Below are 22,691 nucleotides of genomic sequence, written 5' to 3' on the forward strand. Positions count from 1 at the left end.
ATTTGTATGTGTTGTTATTGGAAATGAATAAGGATAAGAAAACCCACCTTTTGTTTTAAAAGCAAAGTTGCAAAACTTGCAGACATATGGCCTGACATCTGTGTGTGTGCGAATATGTTTCTTCAGCATGCTTGGCTTTTTGCAGCGTATCCCGCACTCCTCACAGATGTACTTTCCCCGGCCTCGGCCACGCACATAAACATAGTCTTCATTGGATTTGTACCTGAAATAAAAACAAGGCAAGGGTTAATATTAACATTATTGGAAGGTATCAAATATATTGGAGAATGTTGCTGATGAGAAATGAATGTAATGCAATATATGTAATATTTGGAAGGCATAATTCTTTTATTTTCATAGCTGTATCGATTTAAGTTTTTGCTCCAGCGCAGGATAATATTATATAGAGCACCAAATATTTTAAAAATATGAGTTTCATTTTAAATGTACATCAAAGGCACATGCATGTCCAGAATACGTGTGTAATCTATATTATGATACAAAAACACAAAACAATAATATTACTAAGAATCAAATAATGCTATCTAATAGATACCATGTTCATTTCATTTATTTATTTATTAAAACTGTCCGTTTTTCAGGTAGGCTCACAACTTGGGTACAAAATAACCTATTACTTATTCATTTTGATGTTTTTGAATGCAAAAACCAAGCGAATGTCATAAGTTGACCTCAGACAACAATATAATAAAATGTAAAAAGCCAGTTCATGACCCCTTTAAATAAAACTAGTCATGTTGTAGTCATACACTTTTCAGCTGTTTTAGTTTTAACCGATTTAGGCACCATTAAATTAATGTGTATGTTGATTTGAGATTGATGTTTTGATTCCTCAGCTTCTAATATTTATTTCCCAGCAGTATTAAAATTTAATTGGATTTTATAAAAGGGGGAGTCTCATCTTCTATAAAGAACACTCAGATAGATGTTCAAAAATAACCATACATCTTCACATACCCTCCTTCAAAGATTTTGATGCGAGTGGGTTCAGCCTGCTTTGAAGAAGCTTCTTTTTCTCCATGGTCCTCTTTTCCCCTGTCTCTTGAGCTAATTCCCTTCATTTTCTTCCCAAACTTTCCAACATCAAACTGTATAAGCTCAGGCGTTAACTGGAATTGTAAACAGAAAACAGTTTGAATAATGATCCCTAAAACCATAAGCATTTTCTTGTTACGTATCTTATTATCTGAGAAATTTAAAAATGAGCAACTGGCAACTTTATTTTTTTGACAATAACAAATTATATTAATAAATACAAAAGTCTGCTTTCCCTAAAATTTTTGTGATAACTGAAGAATAGAGAAAATTTGCTGAAATTTGTATTGTTTCTTTAACTATATATAGTTGGTTTACTGTACTTTGGGCTGACCCAAACCAAACTGAGTCATAGTGAACTATCCCATCTTTTTGCAAAATATATAGCATTTCCAAATTTTACAGTTTTAAAGTCGTAAACAACATTTTTTCACAATATATCACTGTATTATCTGTCTATATCTGTTTAAATGCTCTAGAATAGGTATTTACTCACAAACAGTAACAAAATATAATTAAATGTATATGGTTATGTGTAAATATATACTTATTCAATTAAATTTAGGAACGTATATTTTAGGAAAGTCAGGACTACCTGCTCAAACTTCTGTTTCCACCGGAGAGATGAAACAAGTTTTCCAGTGCCAGGTTGATGCATAGCAGCCATTGTATACATCTCTGTGTTATTCCTCTGTTTGGACCGAAGAAGTGCCAGGGTGGCCTTGGTGCTGAGGTTGAGTGGGTTGGGGTTGTAAGAGCTGACACACCAAGAACCATACACAGAGGTTAGGGGAGTTGTGTGTGCATAATTTGGCTTGGTATAATTTAAGAAGCACCAGCTGACACTAGTTGGTGTGCGAAGACTTGGGAATTGAAAAAACTGATGGACATCTGCCAGGTCAGTGAGTAGGAGAGTGCTACCAACAGCTCCACCACCCTGATTGGCAGCTAGCTGCACCAGCATGTTTACTGGAAACTTGTTACCCATGTTCTGCTTGGATTCTTCTGGAGAATCACTCGAGGAAATTACTGATTGTGGGCTTGAGCTTGCCTCTGGGGTAGACTCATCTACATCAAGCTCTTCTGGGGAATCTGCTCTGCTAGCCACATTTGTAATAATTTGCAAGGGTGGAATGAAGTTGTCTTTTGGAGGCACGTCAGGTAAATGAGGTGTAGAGGGGTACCCAAGGAATTTCGATGACAAGAAATCAGTGGGAGGGGAAGAGGACATCCTCTCTTGTTCATCTATGGAGTCATCTCTCTTTGAAAATTCAGGATTGGGGGACTTATCTTTCGGTGCACAAGAATTGCTCAGCTCAACTGCACTAAGCTCTTTCACTATCTGTCCATACATCTTCTCTTCCTTAACCCGTTTCTGTTGTTTGGTTTCAATAAAAAGCTCAAGACTGCTAGCTGGCGACAACATTCTCTTGCTCCCCCCGATACTAGAAGAAGCATCTGTAGTAGAGATAGTTCCTGACGTCAGAGACAAAGGAATTCCAGTATTAAGGCTCCCTGGTAAATATTCAGGAACTTTCCATATTGGGAAATTTAAGGACCCTTCTGAATGTCCTAATATTTTGGATAAATTGATGCCAACTTGGTGCTTTGATGCAGTGCCTGGAAGTGAAGCTGTCGACATATTGTCTGTGCATAGAACTCTGATAGAATTTGTGCTCTGAGCATGAGTGACAAGAATTTGTGAAACACTTGTATACATAACACTACTATACGATGGCACATTTGTCTGGATCCTGACTGGGACCAGCATTCCAGGGAGTGATGATTGTGAACCTGCACTTTGAGTAGCAAAGATAGGCTGAACTTGTTGTAAGAAGCTTGTTGTCAGCACTTTAGATGACAAGACCCCAAGCTGCTGTGGGGAGGCTCTTGAGGGATATGGATAGTTGTGACTTGCCCCATCGGTTTTTGAGTCTGTTTGCACTTGAATTTGATGAGGAGGTTGGTATGGTTTCTGTATAATGGGCTGTAGATTTGGCTGTTTGATATGCAGTTTCTGTAACTGATGTGTCTGGAACGCCAGGTGCTGCTTATTCCTTTGTTTTGATTCAGAATGCCAGAGCATTGGCTGAAATGGCAAAAAGGGTGAGGTTGCCAGGTTGCTCTGAAGTGAAGAGTGTTGAATTACATCCTGGGTCATGTGCTCATGCACTGAATGCTCACTATCTGATGAAAGCTGCGCAGGCAAACGAGGAGCGTTCTGGAAAAGATCCTCAGATTGGCTGTCCTCACTGATGCTTTGTTGCAGCAAGTGATGCGATCCTAGAACTGACTGTGTAGCTCTTCTGGGTCTTGCCATGTCACTAGTTACACAATAGGATGTACCAATTGGAGCAGCTTGAGAAACGTGGTCAGAATGCTCTTGTTTGATATTCAACTCTGAGATTGGCTCTTGAACCACTACTTCAGGATAAACACTGAGAGATGCCTGTCTAACCAAGTAACCTCGTCTACGCTCCTTCATAGCTGAAGCACTTGCATAGACTTCTCCTTGTCTTGAACCGGTTGAAAGACTTCCATAATCAAATGACTTACTACGTATTTCTGGTACTTCAGTGGGCAAAGCACAGGGTGCCTGCTCTGATGAGGAGCGTCGCATCTCTCTTTGATGATGGCCTGGTATAGACAGAGAATGGCCACTGCCAGGAACAGTTAAGTACTCAGACTGCTTAGCAAAGTCATCTTGTTTAGTTGGGGACACAGATTTGATGCTTTCTTCTCTGTCAAAAGACATTGAAAAACTTGAGCTATGAGATAAGTTACTATCTTGACTAGGGCTTCTTGAAAGGCTAGTACAAGTGGACTCAAAGCTTGACTCCCCAGAAGAGTGCTCCATATCTGCGAGACGCAGACGTTTCTTCTTTGGGGGTAGCTTCTCTGCAGGAAGCTGGGACAATGTTTCACTCCTTTGTGGCCACTGAAATTCCTCAACATGTTTCTCTGGTTCTTTCACTGGTACTTCAGGTTCTTTTTCTGGTTTGTCAGGCTCTTCTGTAACTCTTATTTCAGGCACTTGAATGTTGGGTTGTCGTACAAGTTTGTGGGGCATATGATACAATGGGTTAGAGAAAGATCCATGCTCATTGTCACCCTGCTGCTGATGTTCCATGCTTTCTGATCTATGATGAGATTCAGGGCTCTGCACATCATCAATGATGTCTGTGTCTGATTGCTCAGAAAGATGTCCTGCATGCTTTTCTGGCTGATAAAATGGATGATCAATGGATTCAGTCTTCTCAAATGAGTTTGGCCTGCTCAGCGAATTAGTATGTTGAATGACAGATATTACATTTCCAGCAGTCTTTGTGTCTGAGTCTTGAACAAGTACCACATCCTCTGGAGTTATACACGAGCCTCTTTCAAAACTGTCTGATGGACTGTGTGCTCTAAACATGGATCCCTTACTAGCAGGAGCAGTCTTGGCAGAATCTTGACTTCCTTGTCTTAGGTCATAGTCCCCTGTCATTTCAGTAGAGCCAGTCTGACTGCCATCATCTTGTCCAAGGCAATCTTCTTCTTCACCAACACTCTTTTTCATGCGCCGTTTTCTTGTGGTTGTACCATATGAAGGGTATGCTGTACGTACTTCTGGGCATGCCATTTCTGAGCCAGAGCCTTTAAATTCTGGCATCAAAGACCCCCTCTCTCCCATTTTCAAACTTGAGATCAGACCTGTGATCTTCCCATAGTTCTCAGACTCTCCATGCCCTTCTTGGGCAGAGTGTTCAAATGCACCCTGTCTCCTTAACCTCTTTAACCCCACAGCTGCTGTGTAAAAGACGTCATCTTGGGTCATCATCTCATCAAATGAGTGACTCCCTCTTAGACTTGGTGGGACATTGAGGTTGGTAGGAGAAGGTGTTGGCATTGAGTTGCTTCTAATAAGTGGCCCTGAATCGGAGGGTGCTTCAAGAAGACCTGTGTTAGTTTGGCAAGAGCCAACATGATAATGCTTTGGGTCACATCCAGCAACTAATTCTGCAAAGTCACTTTGATAAAATACATGACCCTCTGATATCTTTCCCATGGCCAACTCCTGCATGGCACTAGACTTGTTGATATTAGTGTCTTGACTAGCAATAGCTACCATCCCAACTGTGACTGATTGTCTAGATCTGGAGTTGGTTCTGTGGTACCAAGTTCTTCCAAACATTATCTCTTCATATGTCTTTACATTGGTGTTGGGTGGACTGATCTGCTGTTCAGCGCTCTCTGAGCGGGAAAAATAGCCAGAATCAGTGCTACCTTTGCTGTGGGGGCTTAAGAGATTTTGTGACTGCTCTGAATCCTGGTCCTTTTTCTCAGTGAGTCTTAAGGCAAGTTTCTGTTTCACTGTATGAGACTCATCTCCTCTGCCCATCTGTCCACCAATAACTGAACCTTTAATGTCTGTAAACTGGGGACACTCTGTGGCAGGTGATGGAACCCCTTGTTTTGGAACAATTAAGATAGGCACTTTCATAGATGCCACGGACAGTTCCTCTGCAGGGTCTGCATATGCTGGTCCCCTTTCCATTTGGCTCTTGTCAGACTCGAATGATATCTGGGGGCTACGTTTTTCAGGGAACATTGCCCCTTCTGCAGTTTCTTCATCAGTGTCTGTGCTTTGTTCACCATCAGAGTGTGCTTCTGCTTCCCCAACTGAAGATGCCTGATCAGTGTCTGTTCGAGTTGCTAGCTCAGAGAACGGAACAAGTCCTGCTTTGATAGCATGAGCATGAGACTTTCTATGTTTATACAAATTGCTCTTGGTTTTGAATGAGAAACCACATGGAACACAGGGATAAGGACGCTCCCCTGTGTGGGACCGGATGTGTTTTTTGAGCACACTGGGTTTAGCACATGCCCTGCCACAGTAGTGACATATGTACTTTCCTGGCTTCTTGGGTTTTTGTTCCTTCTTATGACTTTCATCTGGCTGCTCGGGTCCAGATTGGGGAAACTGGCCAAAACCAGCTGGAGACTTCTGACGGGGAAATACTCCATGAGAGCGGGAGTGAATAGGAAACATATCATCTGGTTGCAGTTGACCAGAGAAAGGCCAGGCCTCTAACCCAGGTTGTGGCTTTGCACCTCCAAGGAAAGGCTCTTGCGGGTATGAATGTGGCAATTGGTAGGAGTAAGGCCGAGGAAAAACCTGTTGAAATTGACTTTCTTGTGATGAGTGTGTCACTGCAGATGACATCAGCTTTCCAGAGCTAAACTTTTGAGTTGAGCTTGCAAGGCTTGTCCCACTAGTAAGACTTTGCTCACGATGCGAGTGTCTTTTAACATCTGGATCTGCAAAGGTACTTCTTTTTGTTACAGCAGAAGGCTCAGAGACCCATTTTCTTTGTAAGAGGTTCTTGTCCCGTTGCTCCTTGGTGCATTTTTGGCCAATGGCAGGTTCATGTGGCTCCATTTTTATTATTACTTCAATGGGGTTTCTTAAGATGGCTGTTTGCTATATTTCATTCATGTACGCTGTCATGCCAGATGAGTTACTTAAGTGACTCCTAAATAAAAGGTCCTTCCACTTCCATAGTTCAAGTGTCGCTCCACTTTAAAATATAAATTATGTCCCTCTGTGACAATCAGGCCAGGTTCTTTCCATCACTCATTTCAGCAGTCCGTTCACTTGTTACATCCAAACGTGTTCCTCTTCTGTTTAAAGACCTCCAATGTTTCAGTATCTATAAGAGAGAGAAAATAAAACCAAAGTTTAAATATTGCTTTTTAGACAAAGATTCTAAATGTATTAAAGTAAGTACTACATTTAACACTACTACCTTAAGATTTTGAAAGTTTATATCTAAAAAAGTCATATTACTCTATGTCTAAACAAAACAGTATGGTGGTTGATCATGTGACTCTTCCTCATCATACTACAATTACATCTTGCTTTTTGTTTTATTTATTTTGATATCTAGGCAGCTGCACAGATGTGCACTTCTTGCCTAGCAAGTGTGTCGAGAGTTTTCAATGAACTGATGCAGAGGAGCTGCCACCTCCCTCTGCTCGTGAGTCATCATTAACAACATTGCCCACTCATTTCCTAAAGTGACACAAACATTTAAAAATAGCCCAAGGAATGCAAATGACATTCGAAGTAGTGTGGGTGGGTGTTTAAAGGGCAAACTCTAAGCATTTTGTTCCTTAAGAGTTCTCTAAGCTTTTAAAAACATGAACACTGTGAACACTTAAGGACAAAGGTGGGAGCATTACAGACCGAAATACAACACCAATATACAGTACAACTTTAGACAACTTTTTGTACAACTTTACAGCAATAAAAGCAATAAATAGAACATGGATGTGTTTTTAAAGGGAAGCCGCTGTATGATGTGTATTTTAATCTCATACACATCTTTAGCCTCATTCTGATTGCAACAGACAGCGCTGCCTGAGTATAAGTGAGGAAACTGTGTGACGCTGGTGTCTGGAAGGCGATGTGAGCACTAAAAATAGCAGGCCAGAAAAACCACTGGTATTTATAGCACTTGAAACATTAACTTTTGGTTAATTTTGTTTTCATATTTCTTCTATGCCTGACACAGGAAAATATGTGTTCACAAACCAAGACAAACCATGAGTTGTTGAACTCCTCAGTTGTTGTTAAAAGCAGTGATTTTAAATGTATAGCAGCTTTGTCAGGCATTGTTTTCTACAACAACATGCACAACAAAATTTCTGCCCGATTATGTATATTAGTGAGGCTTTCAGAACATTGACACAGGATGGAACTACAGATACTGCTACAGATACTAGCTGATGTCACTCCAAGACCTATAAAAGGATCCAATATATTGAAATCCGGTCTTCTCCCAAATGTTTCCGTTCACTTAATCAAAACCGACCCAAAAAAGTTTTCATGATTTTTCAACAGGTGCTTTTATCTTTTGCTTGATCTATGGGTGTGTCAACTGTAAAGTCAACTGTACTGCATTCAATAATGTGTTCTATTTTGCTGCTTATTGCACTTAACTTATTTTTATCATCATGCACTTTATCATTCATGCTTGTTTCGTAGCTCTATAGTGTCAATACATGATTTAAGTAGTACTGTGCTGCACAGATATGTGTTATTTATTATTATTTATTTTTTTAAAGCCTTATTTTTCATAAATTTCACCTTTATTATAAACCGCTTTCTCCCCTGTCATTTGAACGACCGGTTGACTTTCTGATTCCATGAAACCACTCCCTCAGAAACAGGCAATAGGCTAAGATTGGTTAGTTGGGCTGGGGTGTTGTAATTGGCTAAACTGCATAGTGCACATTGTACAGAAACTTCACAGCCATTACCTTTACGGGCCAAAGTTGCATGTGCTCAGGTCAAATGTAAATAATGGTGTCATACTGCCGCATCAGTTTGAGCCAGAATCAGACCCAGAAAGCGGCGATGAAGAGAGTCAAGCAGAACCTCCCCAAACATGGCTCTTACAAAACGTTTCTGAATGGTAATTATTATTATTATTATGTTCTATTCTATTCTATTATTATATAATAATTTTGATACGCTGTTACTTGAAAATGCTACTGCTGCTTGTTAGCTTTTGAGATATGGTTTTCTCCTGATTAAACATTTAATATAACTGAATAAATGACAGAGTAATACTGTTTTTTAAGTTATTGTTTTATCCATATAATGAACAACCGTTCATCTATTCAGCTGAAGTTTGCTGTTGCGATTACATATATATATATATTTTTAAACTTTATACACACAAAATAGGCATCAAACTAACTGGCTACTAAAAACAAACAGCGTTGACATTGGTTTACGTCCTCAATCAAATCGCAAAATTACGTCATAAAGTAGACATGGAAAATACATTTACAAAATTAGTACATAATTACAAATTCAGGTCCAAAATGTTTGTACGCATTTGTCATAGACACACGAAATAACATAACTAAGTGGCTATTAAAGCCAGCACTGGGATTTGATAACGTCCTTGATAAAACTAAAGCATTAGACTATGTCTGAAATTATACATGCTGGAGTCCCATTGGAGTCGTTTTTGTAAGCATTAAACTTTTTTAAAAGACGATATCTCTGCTTAACTTTCAGCACAGCAACTTTGCAGACACTGTTCATTCACCAACAGCAACATTACACACTATTTAAAATGAAAAAAGTGAAATCGCAATCAACTACCCCTTTAATCATATTTTTAAGAGGCAAAAGGATGTGCTTTTAATTTGAGAGCACACGTGTGGGACACACTGTGAAGAGGATAAGAGCACTGCCTCTATTCACAGGAAATCCGAATTTGGAATAGCATGACTAAGTCATATTATATAAACCAAAAGAGGTTACAAAAATCTAACATGACATGGCATGAAGTTATCTGCTACTGTTGACCCTATGAATCTACAGTACTGTATGTCCTGTTTCACACACATTGCTCAAAACATATTTTTCAACCACCCCATGTTGTTAGATGATTATGAAACTTGTTTAAACCCAAAGATTATTGTGATCCTTGCATGGCTGAGATCAGTACACTGCCGTCTGCCATGCCACTCATCTTCCTGCCCCATTGAAACATACAAAGTGTAGGAGGTTTGTAGCCTCAGGCCACAGCAAGGCCTCCACACTGGATACACAATACCAGTATAATAAAGAACATCAAAACTTTTATGAGGACACTTGCTCATAAATAAAAAATACACCACCTAATCTAATGCAAGGATTATGCATTTTACAGTTCTGCTGTCAGATTCCAGTGAGAGGATTAACATCAGTCTTCTCAAAGTCTGTTTGTCAAGGAGTGCTGCATGGTGCAGCAGTCCTAAAAGGATTTGGAGCAGCATTATGTCACATTCTAAGCCATTTGGATATCCTTTTCAGCTGAAGGGAGACTCCCTGTCTTTTTAGTGCCATCGAATTTAAAGCCATTATGCAGTGGAATTGCCTAATCTCCCAGAAGTTCACCACAGGACACCATCAGGAAACAAATAAATATATAAATTAATAACTAAATAAATAATAAAATAGGAGCAGACCTAAAAAAAAAGAAAAAAAAAAAGGGTATTTTGCCAAAGTATGTTCTTAAAATATTCTGAGTCATACTCTATAATAGGCATTGTGATTATCAGCTGCCTGGCTGTTTAGCTCCAGCCAAAGTTACAGGGTTATAGCAGTAAACAACTAGAGTAATTCAGTCAAGCTTGTCCATTTACTGCTCCCCACTTTTAAAGGGAGGTTTTGCAGTCCAAAGCCCTTATGGTGTGATATCATATGTTGGTATAAAGATACAAAAGAAGTACAAAGATCTGAAAATTCAGTAGTTCAAATGACTCAAAGAATTAGGAAATATGTATGTGACTGTAGTTTACATACTTAAGCTAATGGACTCTTTGGAGGCAGACAGTGTTACTAGATCATGTAGTTCACTGAGGTGCACCTGGACACTGAGCGGTATGTTCCAGAGATTGGGTTCCACCTTTTGTCTACTCCCCCATGACATCACAGCCACGATGCTGGGAGGTACACAAGCCAGATCTCATTTCGAGTCCAAAGTGGGACAATTGTTGTTCCTTGTAGGACAGACACTGAATAATTCAACAAGTTGCTAATTGTTTCAATTCAGTGGTTATAGAGGTTATAGTGACAAATTCCTACTGCTAAAGAAATGGTGGTCACTCCCTTAAACTTTATTTTGCACCTTATTTGTATTTGTCTTGTTGTCATGCATCTAAATTTTGCTTACACCTTGCTTGGTTGTCTCAAGAGGAACTTTACTGCCATGAGGGAATTTCAAGTGTGCACGAATACCACTACTCTTGCAGAGGAGGAGAGGTTGCTGAGTTGATTTTCCATGGCTCTTGTTCCAGCTATCCCAACTCATTAGTGATGGAGGCAACTTTTACTACTCCAACCGAGCTTTATCATCTGGCACAGAGCAGTTGAAAATGAGTCTGAAAATAGATTGAAGTATGGACACCACAATAAAGGTTTTAAAGGAACTGGCACATGTCTATTCAAAGCAATTATTCAAGCAACCTCGACTGCATGCTGGAAGGATCTCAATAGCTGTTCTTTTATTTAACTTCCTATAACTGAATAAATCCACCGTCCGTTTGCTCAAATAAAGGAAATTTCTTTGACAATCCTGAATTATGGCCCACTAATGCTATCCTCACATTACCTTTTCCTTCACTCGCACAGAACTTTCGTCTTTGCAGTTTATCTCAGCTCCCCGCAAGATTCACTTTTTGCTAATCCAGCAACTTTTACGGTGTGATTTTGGTCTGTGTTAGCAGGACCAGAGGATGTATCACCCAAAATGTGTGTGAGTCAGCCCCCTGGAGTGTCATACTGACTCCTCATTAAGACTCCAAAGTTGAATCTTGGGCAGGCGACTCATCCAACTCCACATGCAGCCGGGTGAGAGGCCAGTGCAGAGACACAGGCCTGTTAAAATCATGTCCAGATGGTCAGCATAGGGGAGTTCTACACATCGGCAATATCACAATCACATTCCAAGGGCACAGGACTTCCATAACTCGCTACGCAACAATAGCTACAATGCCTTCAAAGCCTTCTGAAAAAATACAGCCGTACTTGCAGTTCAGACCAGAGCTCAAATACCAGAGATTTATTGCCTGTATAGCGTCACAATTCCTGTCATATCTGACTACCTGCCTTTCAACATGACATCATGACTTTTGCGTAAACATACACGCCACTTTCAAGTCAAGTGGCGTGTTATCTATATGCATTTTGAGCTATCCGCGTGTATGTCTACGCCGTTAAATGTCTGAGTGATTCCGCGTGTATGTACACGCTGTTAAATGTCCGAGCGAAACGAAGAAAAATGTTATATCTGGGGAGCGATATTTGTTTTCCTAGGATGGTAGGGGAAGACTCATAAATGGTATTAAGCCCAGTGACGGGTAGGTTTAGGGACGGGGTTGGGGTAGGTCATATATTTATATATACAGTAATGTAACGTTAAGTCAACGGCGTTGATAAACACGCTGAAAAGCGATTATGCGTGTTGATAGCACGCCAAAAATTGAAATACGATTTGGCGTCATACACACGCCATTTCATGAGATCAGTCTGTGCCTTTACACAGTAGTAGTAGCAGCTACGCGCTGTGTCTGCTTGTGTATTACGACAGATGGCAACCAGCGTTCAGTTGCAATACCGCCACCTAATGTACGTTGGGATGTTGATACTGGTGCTGGATTGTTTATCATATAATAATATGTGTACTATTTGTTTTAAATACTACGGTTAATGCCAATTCCGGTATATTGCGACGTCCCAAATGAACACAATAACAATATTAAATTCAGACAGATAAACAAGTCTTTGAAAGCCACAGTATATGGAGCAGAGGAAAAAGCCATTAAAGCACAGAGGAAGTATTTTTAAAACTATTTACAGGAGAGCCTGAACATTTATGTGTGCACTGGAGAGAGAAAGCATGCGTGGGAAGGATCTACAGCCATCTCTAGACGGGGTGAGGAGAGTGGGTGACTGTTCCTGTGTGGGTGGAGAAGGCATGAATACCATGCAGAGTTATGGTGTTGATGAATTGCGTTATGAAAGGGGCTTCAGTTACACAACCCAGCCCATCCAATTCTTTGCCTGTGTGGGCCGAGAGGGATGGCAGAGCTGCTGTGATCCGTGCGCAGCCGGAAACGAGGTGCATACAACCCTTCAAGACATTTGGTCGAATGTGTAATTATCTAGCAGCTGTGATGCCAGCGACTCAGCGAGAGTGAGAGAGTGAATGTACCGGAAAAATCAAGCATCAACAGTCTCACATTCATGGAAATGATGGGCAATTCTTTCATAAGGACAATATCACGGCATAAAGAAGAGGGAGAAAACGCTCGCTGGCTCTGATTAGTTTTGAGATACGACAGCGGAAAGGACACATTATCCATTAGCTTGTCATTATAATCATATCAATGGTGATTATTTAAATAACATCATCTGTCCAGACGGCTGCTCTCTCAACAAATTGCTATGCGCTAAAATTTGACTGGGCCTTGACATCAGTCATTAAATAAGACATTAGCACTGTCTCAGTTTAGGAAATGTTGCGATTTATCTTGATGAACATGTAACAGCAGTTAAGAAAGTGCCCAGTGATTATTTCCACCATTTACATCCTGATATTGAAAAAAGCTACTGATATCTATTTGATGAAGCAGCGGTTCTTTCTATATTCTTTCTCTGTCACCAAAGAGGTCTACATTGGGACAATACCACAATCAAAGTGCTGCTGTGGGTGTCGGGTCAGAAGGCAGTGCCTGCTGATAGAAAACACAACAGCTATTAAGGAAAGAATAAATCCCTTTCAACATGAGGTCATGTCTAATTTAAGTGCCACTCTGAAAGCCCAACCACTATCCCCCAGCACGAGATACTGTTACCAATCATATTAGTGACCAGACTGGCCAGTGGAGAAAGTGGGGACCTGGAAGGAAAAAAAAAAAAAAATGCACCCTGGTCTGGCATAGAGGTCTAATCGAGGACTCTAAGGCACAGCAGCAGTCTAATGCAAAGCAACATAATTACAGAATAGCTCGATAATTGAAAACGGCACAGATGAAAACATTCTCTATGAATAACCAGGTCCCAAAACAAGAGCTGCATATTTGTGGACTGGTGCAATGCAGGAAAACGTCATGGAAGTAAATGGAGAAAAGATCATCAGCACCATGTATTGGTCATTAGATGGATTTATGACACATTCCTGGAGGTGGTGTTTAAAAACATGGCCGCCTTGCAGACTGTCGAGGGGCGGTGGGGGGTGATTTGAAACTAAATCTTCCTGTAGGTGCCATTGCTTAGATTGCTTAGCAAAGCGCCAACAATCCTAGGGGTTTTTCAGACTCCACAGCTGTATCTGTTTTAATGTACATGTTTCCATTTAGCCTTGGCTTCAACACAGAAAACTGCCCGATGGAAGGAAAGACGGACTAAAAAAAGTGAAAAACAGGGCTTCATGTTGGTCTTAATTGTCTATGGAAAGACTGTCATATTTTCCACCGGGTAAGCTTGAAACCATTACAAGCTAGCCTTCATTAAATTTTCCACAACATTTTGCAGAAATGTCAGGAAACAGCTGTGTAGGCACTGATTAATTCTCTTTCTTACTGGTTCCCCACTTACAACATTGTGCTACATTGAAATGTGTCCTTGTTTTTTCACTTCCTCTTACCTACATTAGAAAGTAGACTGAAGCATGCATAAATGTAAAAGCTGTGGCCAGTTAGTGACATTTAAAATCACAAAACCTAAAGGTTTTGACTGCCTCCAAAGGAGGTCTTAGCTTGGCTCTACCTTTAAAGGGGCTTGGACACAGCTTGGATCGGGTAAACTAACACACCTCGACCCTTCAGCCACATGAAGGTCTCCCCACAGCTTACTGGACACAAGTACATCAAAAAAGAAGGTGCTGCACAGGACTAGGCCAAAGCAAGTGGAACAGTATACCTCATAAGTATATCCACTGCCAAAATTCTATAAAGAGAAGGTGCAAAACAAGAGAGAGAGAGCATCTGGAGGTTGTGATCTCAAGTGGAAGAGTTGAAACATCTGCCACAAGTGTGCCCTGGCCTCTTGGAGTAAAACAAATAAATGACTCTATTCACTGTCCGAGGTTAAAAGCTTAATAACTGGTGGGCGAGCATGCATGATTGGGACGTCTGGCTGTCCCTACTCTGAGCACCACTGAAAATAAATCGTCACTGTTTGCGGCTCAGGCTTTGAAGCACCGGCATCTCTTGTGTCCACAAAAACATGATAGAACTGTGGAAAAGATTCAATGGTCAGATCTTTGTTCTGTTATAGGGGACTGAACATAGCTGGAATACACTGCACAACTTATACCCAGAATTTTACAGTCTGGACTCGTTGATGATAGTTGCCTAAACTAGATAGAGCCAATCTGTAGGTTTTGGCCAGAGTTGACAGACTTAACAGAAAAGGACGTTATGTATGATTTCTTTTCGCTTTAGACTGGTTCTATTCAGTCAGAGGATATCAAAGTTTTTATTTTGAGCGATTTTACAACACTAGCAATGAGGTCTATGATTCTGAGTTTGGTGTGCTTAAAATGGTTTGAAAGTCTTGTAGTATGGAAATCCTCAGTCGCTAAGTGTATAATGTTTAGTTTTTCTCTGTAACCATTTACCAAATACGCAAGTGGGTTTAAAAGTCATGTAGTGTATTCTAGCCTATACTATCCATCAAAAATGGATACATTTAGACTAAAAACTGGAATTGATACCAAAATAAACTTTGATCTTTAAACTTAATAAAGGCACTCTTAAATATTGATGCATCTATATGATTGCACTTAGATGCTAATCAAGAGTTTTACTAGCCACAGTAAATCAGATATCATCAGCGATGCACTTTTATCTTCCTACTGCATCTGTGAGGCATGCAACCTCAGCACACGGTCCCGCCAGATGTACAGCCCGCAGAACATGTGTCTCCCTAACCTCGCTTTTCAACTTTTTCCATATTAAACACCTGGGACCTTCATGGACTCCCAGATATTCTGCATCCTGCAGTCTTTGCTCTTGTGTGGCGTGACATTGTAAACTCACCCAAAGGTTCTCTGTAATTTTGGGATCTGCTTGTTTCTCAGGGTAAAGGCCTCACGCTGCTTCCTCTATGGTAGTTGGGTTAGGCAGGTGAAGGCTGGGCAGTGGGGTGGCAAGTAAGATCCCCTGGCCAGGGTGCTGAGATTATGCAGACCACTGTAGAGACAATAAAACGAAACAAGTTTAATGATAATGTGTGATATGGGACCATATAGACACTATCAGAGTAGCTGAAGGCTCTTCATATTGAATAAATATTCTGGAACTGAGCATCTGCTAGAACAATATTTCCACTCCCCTTGGAGCAATCCTGCTCTATTAATATGAATCCTCTGATGTGTTTATGCACAAACCATATTGGAACAAAGAGCCTATCTGTGGGATAATATATGCAAAGTATTATGACACATGGCGATACAAATTCAAAATGTTTAGCATTTCCTTTGACATCCGAATGGTTGTGCAGTGTATCTTGCACATTACTCTGAACACTTTTTGAAGATTTATGAAATGGCAAAAGTCCAACAACAGTTTTACAAACCATAGTCAAACACTAGGTATAATTATATTGATTGGCAATCTGACAGAATAAAAAAATCCATGACATAAATAGAAAAAAATTGTTGCCTTTTTAACTACACAGACATTCAAATAGCAAAAAGGGCCTTAAAGATAATAATATAGCAAAGAACCCAAACGACAACCACTGGACTCCATCGTGCCTGGACAAGACTGAATCTTGGCCAGCAGTCTATGGCTGAGAAATACATTTTCTGTAATTTATATATATATATATATATATATATATATATATATATATATATAGCATAAATACTATAAACAACAGTGAAATTAGAATGCATTGCACATCCTTTTTTCAATGACAAGAAAAAAAAAGATAACAGAAAAAGCCTCCCCGACAAAGGCCTTATAGTTTTAGTTTTTAGTTAAACAATTAGCTTGGCCTTTGTAGTGCTTTTAAGGCCTGCTCTCCAAAAGCCCATCTAGAGAAGCATGCTTCACCGTGTTTTTATGCTCCCTGTCTTGGAGTGAATGCAGCCAAGCTGTGCTCTTCAGCCCCACAATCTAAAATGTGCCCCAGGGCTGGAGATATTACAAACACCATTATGCTGCTCTGCTGCACTAAGACAAGCTCAGCTAACCCAGAAAAACAAGACATTTCCGTGAGGTTGCATCACAATCTGCAGTGGAGCTCACCCAGGGTAAACACAGGCAACACTTCCTCTCACCCGCAAAAACAGAAAAAAACCCTTTTCTCTAGGACTCACATGTCGCACTGCACACCAAATCAAGACCTCAGACTTCTTTTGATGGCAGTATAAGGGAGGTTTAGTATATCTTTATAGAAAAATATGTTTCTGAAAAGGTACAAATAATCAACCTTAAAGAGTATGCTTAATTAAGTATATGTTGGTTAATGAAATAGCTTTCAAGGACTTTCTAGAATTTTTGCCCGTAAACCCACAGCAGGCCCCAAAGTGTATTAATAAGAGCAGGAACTGATGTATTTACCGAACTGTGCTAAATTATGTTTTTATTCTTTTATAACTCCCATTGTTTACCACTCATTAAACTCTAATATCTAAACTCTATAAATTATCCAAATTTTAGAAATGACAATTCCTTCAAAATTCTTTAAAAACGCAGAGATTTGTCTCTACATATGCACATTAAGTGAAGGAGCTCCTTGGTGAAGGGTTTTGAGCAAGTAGCTTGAACGTCTGGGCTGCTCTTCCCAAAAGCATTGTTGTCCATAGATCTTAAACACCACTGATGCCAATGGTTTCTACGATCTCTGTAGGCTTATGAGGCTTTTAATCACTTGCTCAAAACACTTTACCAAGGAGCTTACCCACGATGACCTGTTGTGGGTGAACTCGCAAGAAGAAATTATTCTTGTCACGGAGATGTGCTGTGATGGGGCAATTATGATTTCTTTAAAAAAAAAAAAAGCATCCAAAATAGAGATCCAACATAGGGCTGTTAGCTAAATGAACAGGCGATGAATTGGAGATGTACAGGGTATAAATAACTGCCTGTAATTATATGCCTCCACTTTTTCCCCTGGAAATTATCATTTGAAAGTACTTGAGGACATGTGGCACATTTTGTCAAAGCTCTCATACACTATGCTCTGTGCTACTCCACAGCGTGTGAATTAAAATGTAAAGAGTGACAAGTGAATGCATATTTTCTATTTCAATGGTCTGAGTAATTTCTGCAAAACGATTTCAGAGGAAAAGCGCCATATAATGTCATGCCATAAATGAGTTTCCAACCCCCTTCACAACATCCTCATACCATTTTCTGCCTCTTTGTCTTAAAGTGAATTGAATTACAGAACTGACACAGGAAATATATATTATTATGAAGCTTTTTCAACCCTAATCCATTTCATTTACTTGAGTGAGAGAACACAAACTCCTGGTAAACCAGGAGGAAGTCCTACTTGTTCAGTTGCATCTTATGCAATATCAAAACATTTAAACAGTTCTTCATTTAAATATTCGAGTTTTATTTTTAATGTGTGTTGCATGCGTAAGCTGTACAGGCACAATGCCAGACTTGTCTTTTATTTATGTACTTCTTTCAAGAGGTCTGCAGTACATGAGTCACAGAATTTTCAGATACAGGCAGTTTATCGAGCATATCCTGCTCAAAAAACCAAGCAGCTGAGTGTAGCTTAGTGCATTTAGCTTTATTTACATTGACCCGGCTCTAATGTTGCACGTGGTCAGCGACCACATCCTTTAAATAAAATTTGTCAGGGCGACGAGCCTTCCTGTTGCCTTACTTCCACAACATTATTCAGGATGCTAAAAAATTAATGCAGAGTAATACAGGAAAGTTAGCAAGATCATTTGAGTTGGCATTAAGAAGCTAAATGTATCACGGAGGAGAAGGGGCCCTGGGGCTAGTGGAGCTGTCATCATTCTGACTCGCCACTCATCGTACCAGCCCTGCAACCATGGGAACCAATGAGCACTCTGTCAGGTGCACCTGCCTCAGCCTGACACCTCCACTGCACTCACCACTCTCTTTCATTTCCTCTTGTATTCATTCTCTTTTATAAATCTCTTTCCCTCTGCCTGTGTATCATATTGCATTCTCTAGGATGTCTGACAAACCATGACGCCATCCTTTCTAAAACCGAGACTCTTTTTACTTGAGGAAGTCGGTTTAATGAAGCCCAGCTGGGGACAAATAATAGGGTGAGGAGGAACGGTTGCTACCAAGAATAGATCGCCCCGACAGCAGTCAAATCATCGATATGCACAGCATTAACAGTTCCATGAGCAAATGGCGCTAACATTAAAATGTCACCCGTGACCCTCACAGCATCGCAAGTTCTCCTCCTCCTCCTCCATAATTAATTCCATACTTTTTATTAAATACTCTTAACACTCACTGCCTTTGTCTCTCTTTAATAGGACTTGTAGCTCCAGGCACCATATAGAGACAATGCAATTACCTTATATTTAATGGGCCGACTTAAAAATTTATGGAAGGAAACTGGAAAGCACATATGACAAATGATACAGGCAACAAAGGTGACAGCTCCCTCCTTTAGCTTAGTCTTAAAAAAGAAGGCAGAAAAAAAGGAAAGGATCCTGTTAAACCCTCACATGTCTCCCAGCGCAAACAAACAAATCAGTAGGCTCTGTTGTTCTCCTCCAGCCCCAGCTGCACACAATCCCCCACCGAAACCCCCCCTCCCCTCTGGTTCCTTCCACCCTTTGATTCCCATGTCTCTTCATGACAGGGCGTTCTAATGGAAAGAGCACCTCTGATAGATGAGTACATCAGTGAGGAATTCGGCGCATAGTTGTGGTCATGACATCAGAGTCACTTGTTTTATTGTTGGGCGGTGAGTGTTCCCCTGACAGCCGGGGTCCAGTGTCATGTTACCCCTCACAAGAGCCGGGAAATCGGGCTAAGTGGATTTCCTGACGACACAGGCTGACTTGTACTCGAATTAGCCCCAATGATGGGCTAAAATCAAGATCTGAAAGAAAAGTGGCAAGAATGGCTCTCTGTGCTTTTTAACTAATATGTCTGATCTTTACAGCATACTAAGGAAGGGTTCACTTCTGGTTGTGTGTACAGCAAACATTCTATCACAGACAGCTCCAACGTCAAGAACAATTTAAAGGCCTTCCAAGAATTTCAAGATAATAAAAGACACACATGCCCCTGTGGAAAATTATGTTAGGTATTCAATGATTTACAAGTTGTCCAGTCTTAAAAGGCGAGAAATTGATTCATTGCTCACGACTAATTTGAAACATCGTGAGGCAAATACCTCGAGAGTTTTCCTAGTCAAACAAAACTGCTGAAACAAAAATATTTAAGTGTCATGGATTGTTGTAATTTAGACGAGCTATAAAGCCCTGAACGCGACAAAGTTGATTAGGCAAAGTTACAGAGGGAGTGCTGTCTCTTCATTGCTCGTTTATCTAAAGAGTCAGTGGAGCCACACGACCAAGAATACACAATGAGCATCTCCTCAATCAAGCAGGTGTAGACTTTCGCTCTGTAATCAGCGCATTGGGAGACAGGATTTGGGCCGCAACAAATTGGTGCCACATGGTGTTTAATGGGCATTAAATCACAGAGTGCCACGGCCATCCTGCACATGCCACAACAGTCGCCCCCAGAGTGAGCTAATCAGTGTCATCTTCTCCAACCCTTCCCTTTGCAGTTCATCTGACTCTAAGGGCCAGACTGAAAGGGGAAGGTGACATTTACGTCATTGGGGGATGAGTGGACCGGTTACCATCCCCGTCACCCCTTTCACAAGCAGCACACTCTTTTTGGATAAGAGGGGGGCCGTGTCGGAGGAGCCGTGCCAGCGTCAGCTCGAGTCCATCCGCTGCCAAGAGAATCCTCCCCTGAGATTGAAACGGGGAAAGTGTGACATATCACACAAGCTGAGCACATTACATTGGATGTGATAGTAACACTGAACCGTAACTAGCACACGAGAGAACAGCAAGAGGAACCCGCTAGTAGAACACCCCATCCCGGCATCCACGCTGGCCGAGGGCCAAAGAAGAACCTCTCCTTGAGGACCACACCAAGGTCACTGGGTTCAACTGCCTTTTGCCATGTAAGGCAAGTCCGCCCACTTGTCCTTCTGTTCTTCTCTCTCCTTTCTCTCCTAAAGAAAAACAAGAGCAGATTCTCCATGATAACACCGTGAGTCAAGCTCGCTCTATCTGTTCCAATCTCCACGCTGTTATACAAGTCAAAAAGCTGGCGCTGAGCTGGTGTCTGAGTCAGTCTGTAAAATACATGTACATCCAGGCCCCGTCTGTCCAGTTTCCACTCATTTTCTCTCTAACATGCCTTTTCACCAATTTACTTTAGCAGTTTGGTGGGGACTTTGACACAGCAATGGCAGCTTATGGGGCTGAAATGAGAGCTTTACGGCTATGTAATTGATGGGCTCGGGCAGCACAACCGCACAGTGCTATTACCCTGCGAGAGTCATACGCATCTTTTTTTTAGAAGCCCACCATATATAAACATACCAACTCATGGTTGAGGTGTCAGGAGACTTGAGGCAGCAATGCCCATTAACACCCAATCAGCATTGGCACCAGTCAAAATGAAACTTTCATGGTTTTGGTTTTCACTGAAAATACATCATTCAATATGACTGGCTAGAAAGTAATGGGAGAATAAATACTGTACAATCCCTTGCTAACTTATCTGAGGTTATGCAGGGCATTTTTTTCTTTTTGGATATTAGGTATTGCAGAAGGAAGAGGGTCTTCCTGTAATGGTCTTTGATAGACCTGTAGTGGGAAACAAGCTGCTTTCACCAGTATCCTCTAACCAATAACCCATTGCTTTCTCCTAGGGGGGTAAACAGCACTTCCTGTGCAGCAGTCTCATAACACGGCGCCACTCCTTCCATACCCGCAAACCTAACTCCGACTTTCAAACCTCTCTGTCTTGATTTATGATGAAATTTCATGAAACCTGCAATACACAACTCCGTGAAGAATGAGTATATAATATTTCCTACTATACATCAGGATGAACTCACAGTCAACGAGGCTGTCCAGAAACATTTTAATACAGCTTTATAGACAAGTTTCCATGAGAAATGAGTTTTGTATCTCCAAAGCACAACTTTCTGTATTTCTAGAAAGAATCTGTCACTGCCAGAACAGGTTCTGAACTTCTATTTTAACCTAACTATATCCAGAATATATCTAAAAAAAAGTGAAATCAGTGTTCTCAGTATATGCAAAAAAAGGTTTATGCACAATGGATGGATTTTAAATTCAAATTCAATTTGTAAATTTAAATTTACTTTGAATTAAGTAGCAAGCAGGATTGCAAGTCAACTTTGAATGTAAGAAAGTAGAATTAAAATGATTAAAAACAGATGGATGGATGGATGGATGGATGGATGGATGGACAGACAGACAGACAGTCTAACAGGAAGTCAAGGAGTTTCGGGGAGTTGCTCATAAGACTTTTCCATAACCCCAATGACATTTACAATGAACAAACTTCAGTGACACAAATAGGTCAATGGTGACACCAGTTCCTAGTCCAGGAACTAATGCAAGAGTCCTTCTGGCACTCATCACTCATGATCACACTTTTAGCAAGAGACACTTCCAGGAAAAGGAGTATCACAGCTGTTAAAAGTAAGAAAGAGTTGTGGGCCTACTTAACAGCACTTAAGGGAACTCAAAGAGTATATTAAACTTCCTGTTGTTTTTCTGAAAAGTGGATCTAGCATTGCTATACCACAAACACAGAGCAACGCTGTTTCGACGGGGTGAAGTGCTGATTCACCACTACAGGGATAACAGTGCCGTGGTCATACCATTCTCTGGCCTTTGATATCCACTCTGCTGTGTCTGCACTGAGCTGTTTTTAAACCAACACCAGCGTCAAGGAGACTGTGCCGCTACTGAAAGCCCTTCGTCAAGACAAAGAGTTTCCTGAGAAGGGCCTACGGTGGTTAACACAAACGAGTCACTCGCACACAGCAAAAGTGAAGC

The 22,691-nt window shown here is 40.7% G+C and overlaps 1 protein-coding gene across 3 annotated transcripts in view; it reads right to left on the reverse strand.

Moving 5' to 3' along the window:
• The window catches only part of hivep2a (HIVEP zinc finger 2a), a 72,363-nt gene that overhangs the window by 4,525 nt on the left and 45,147 nt on the right, over positions 1–22,691 (reverse strand). For all 3 annotated transcript variants that reach the window (XM_089118794.1, XM_039692607.2, XM_089118793.1), the window contains 4 exons: positions 15,646–15,798; positions 1,652–6,749; positions 979–1,130; positions 48–223 (listed from right to left, as the gene is read on the reverse strand). In XM_089118794.1, the coding sequence (XP_088974920.1) occupies positions 48–223; positions 979–1,130; positions 1,652–6,478 (5,155 nt within the window). In that variant the 5' untranslated portion in view covers positions 6,479–6,749; positions 15,646–15,798. The remainder of the gene's footprint in view (positions 1–47; positions 224–978; positions 1,131–1,651; positions 6,750–15,645; positions 15,799–22,691) is intronic.

Source organism: Pimephales promelas, chromosome 13, assembly GCF_988280905.1.
Source record: "Pimephales promelas chromosome 13, fPimPro1.hap1.1, whole genome shotgun sequence".
In the NCBI taxonomy this organism is placed as follows: Eukaryota; Metazoa; Chordata; class Actinopteri; order Cypriniformes; family Leuciscidae; genus Pimephales; species Pimephales promelas.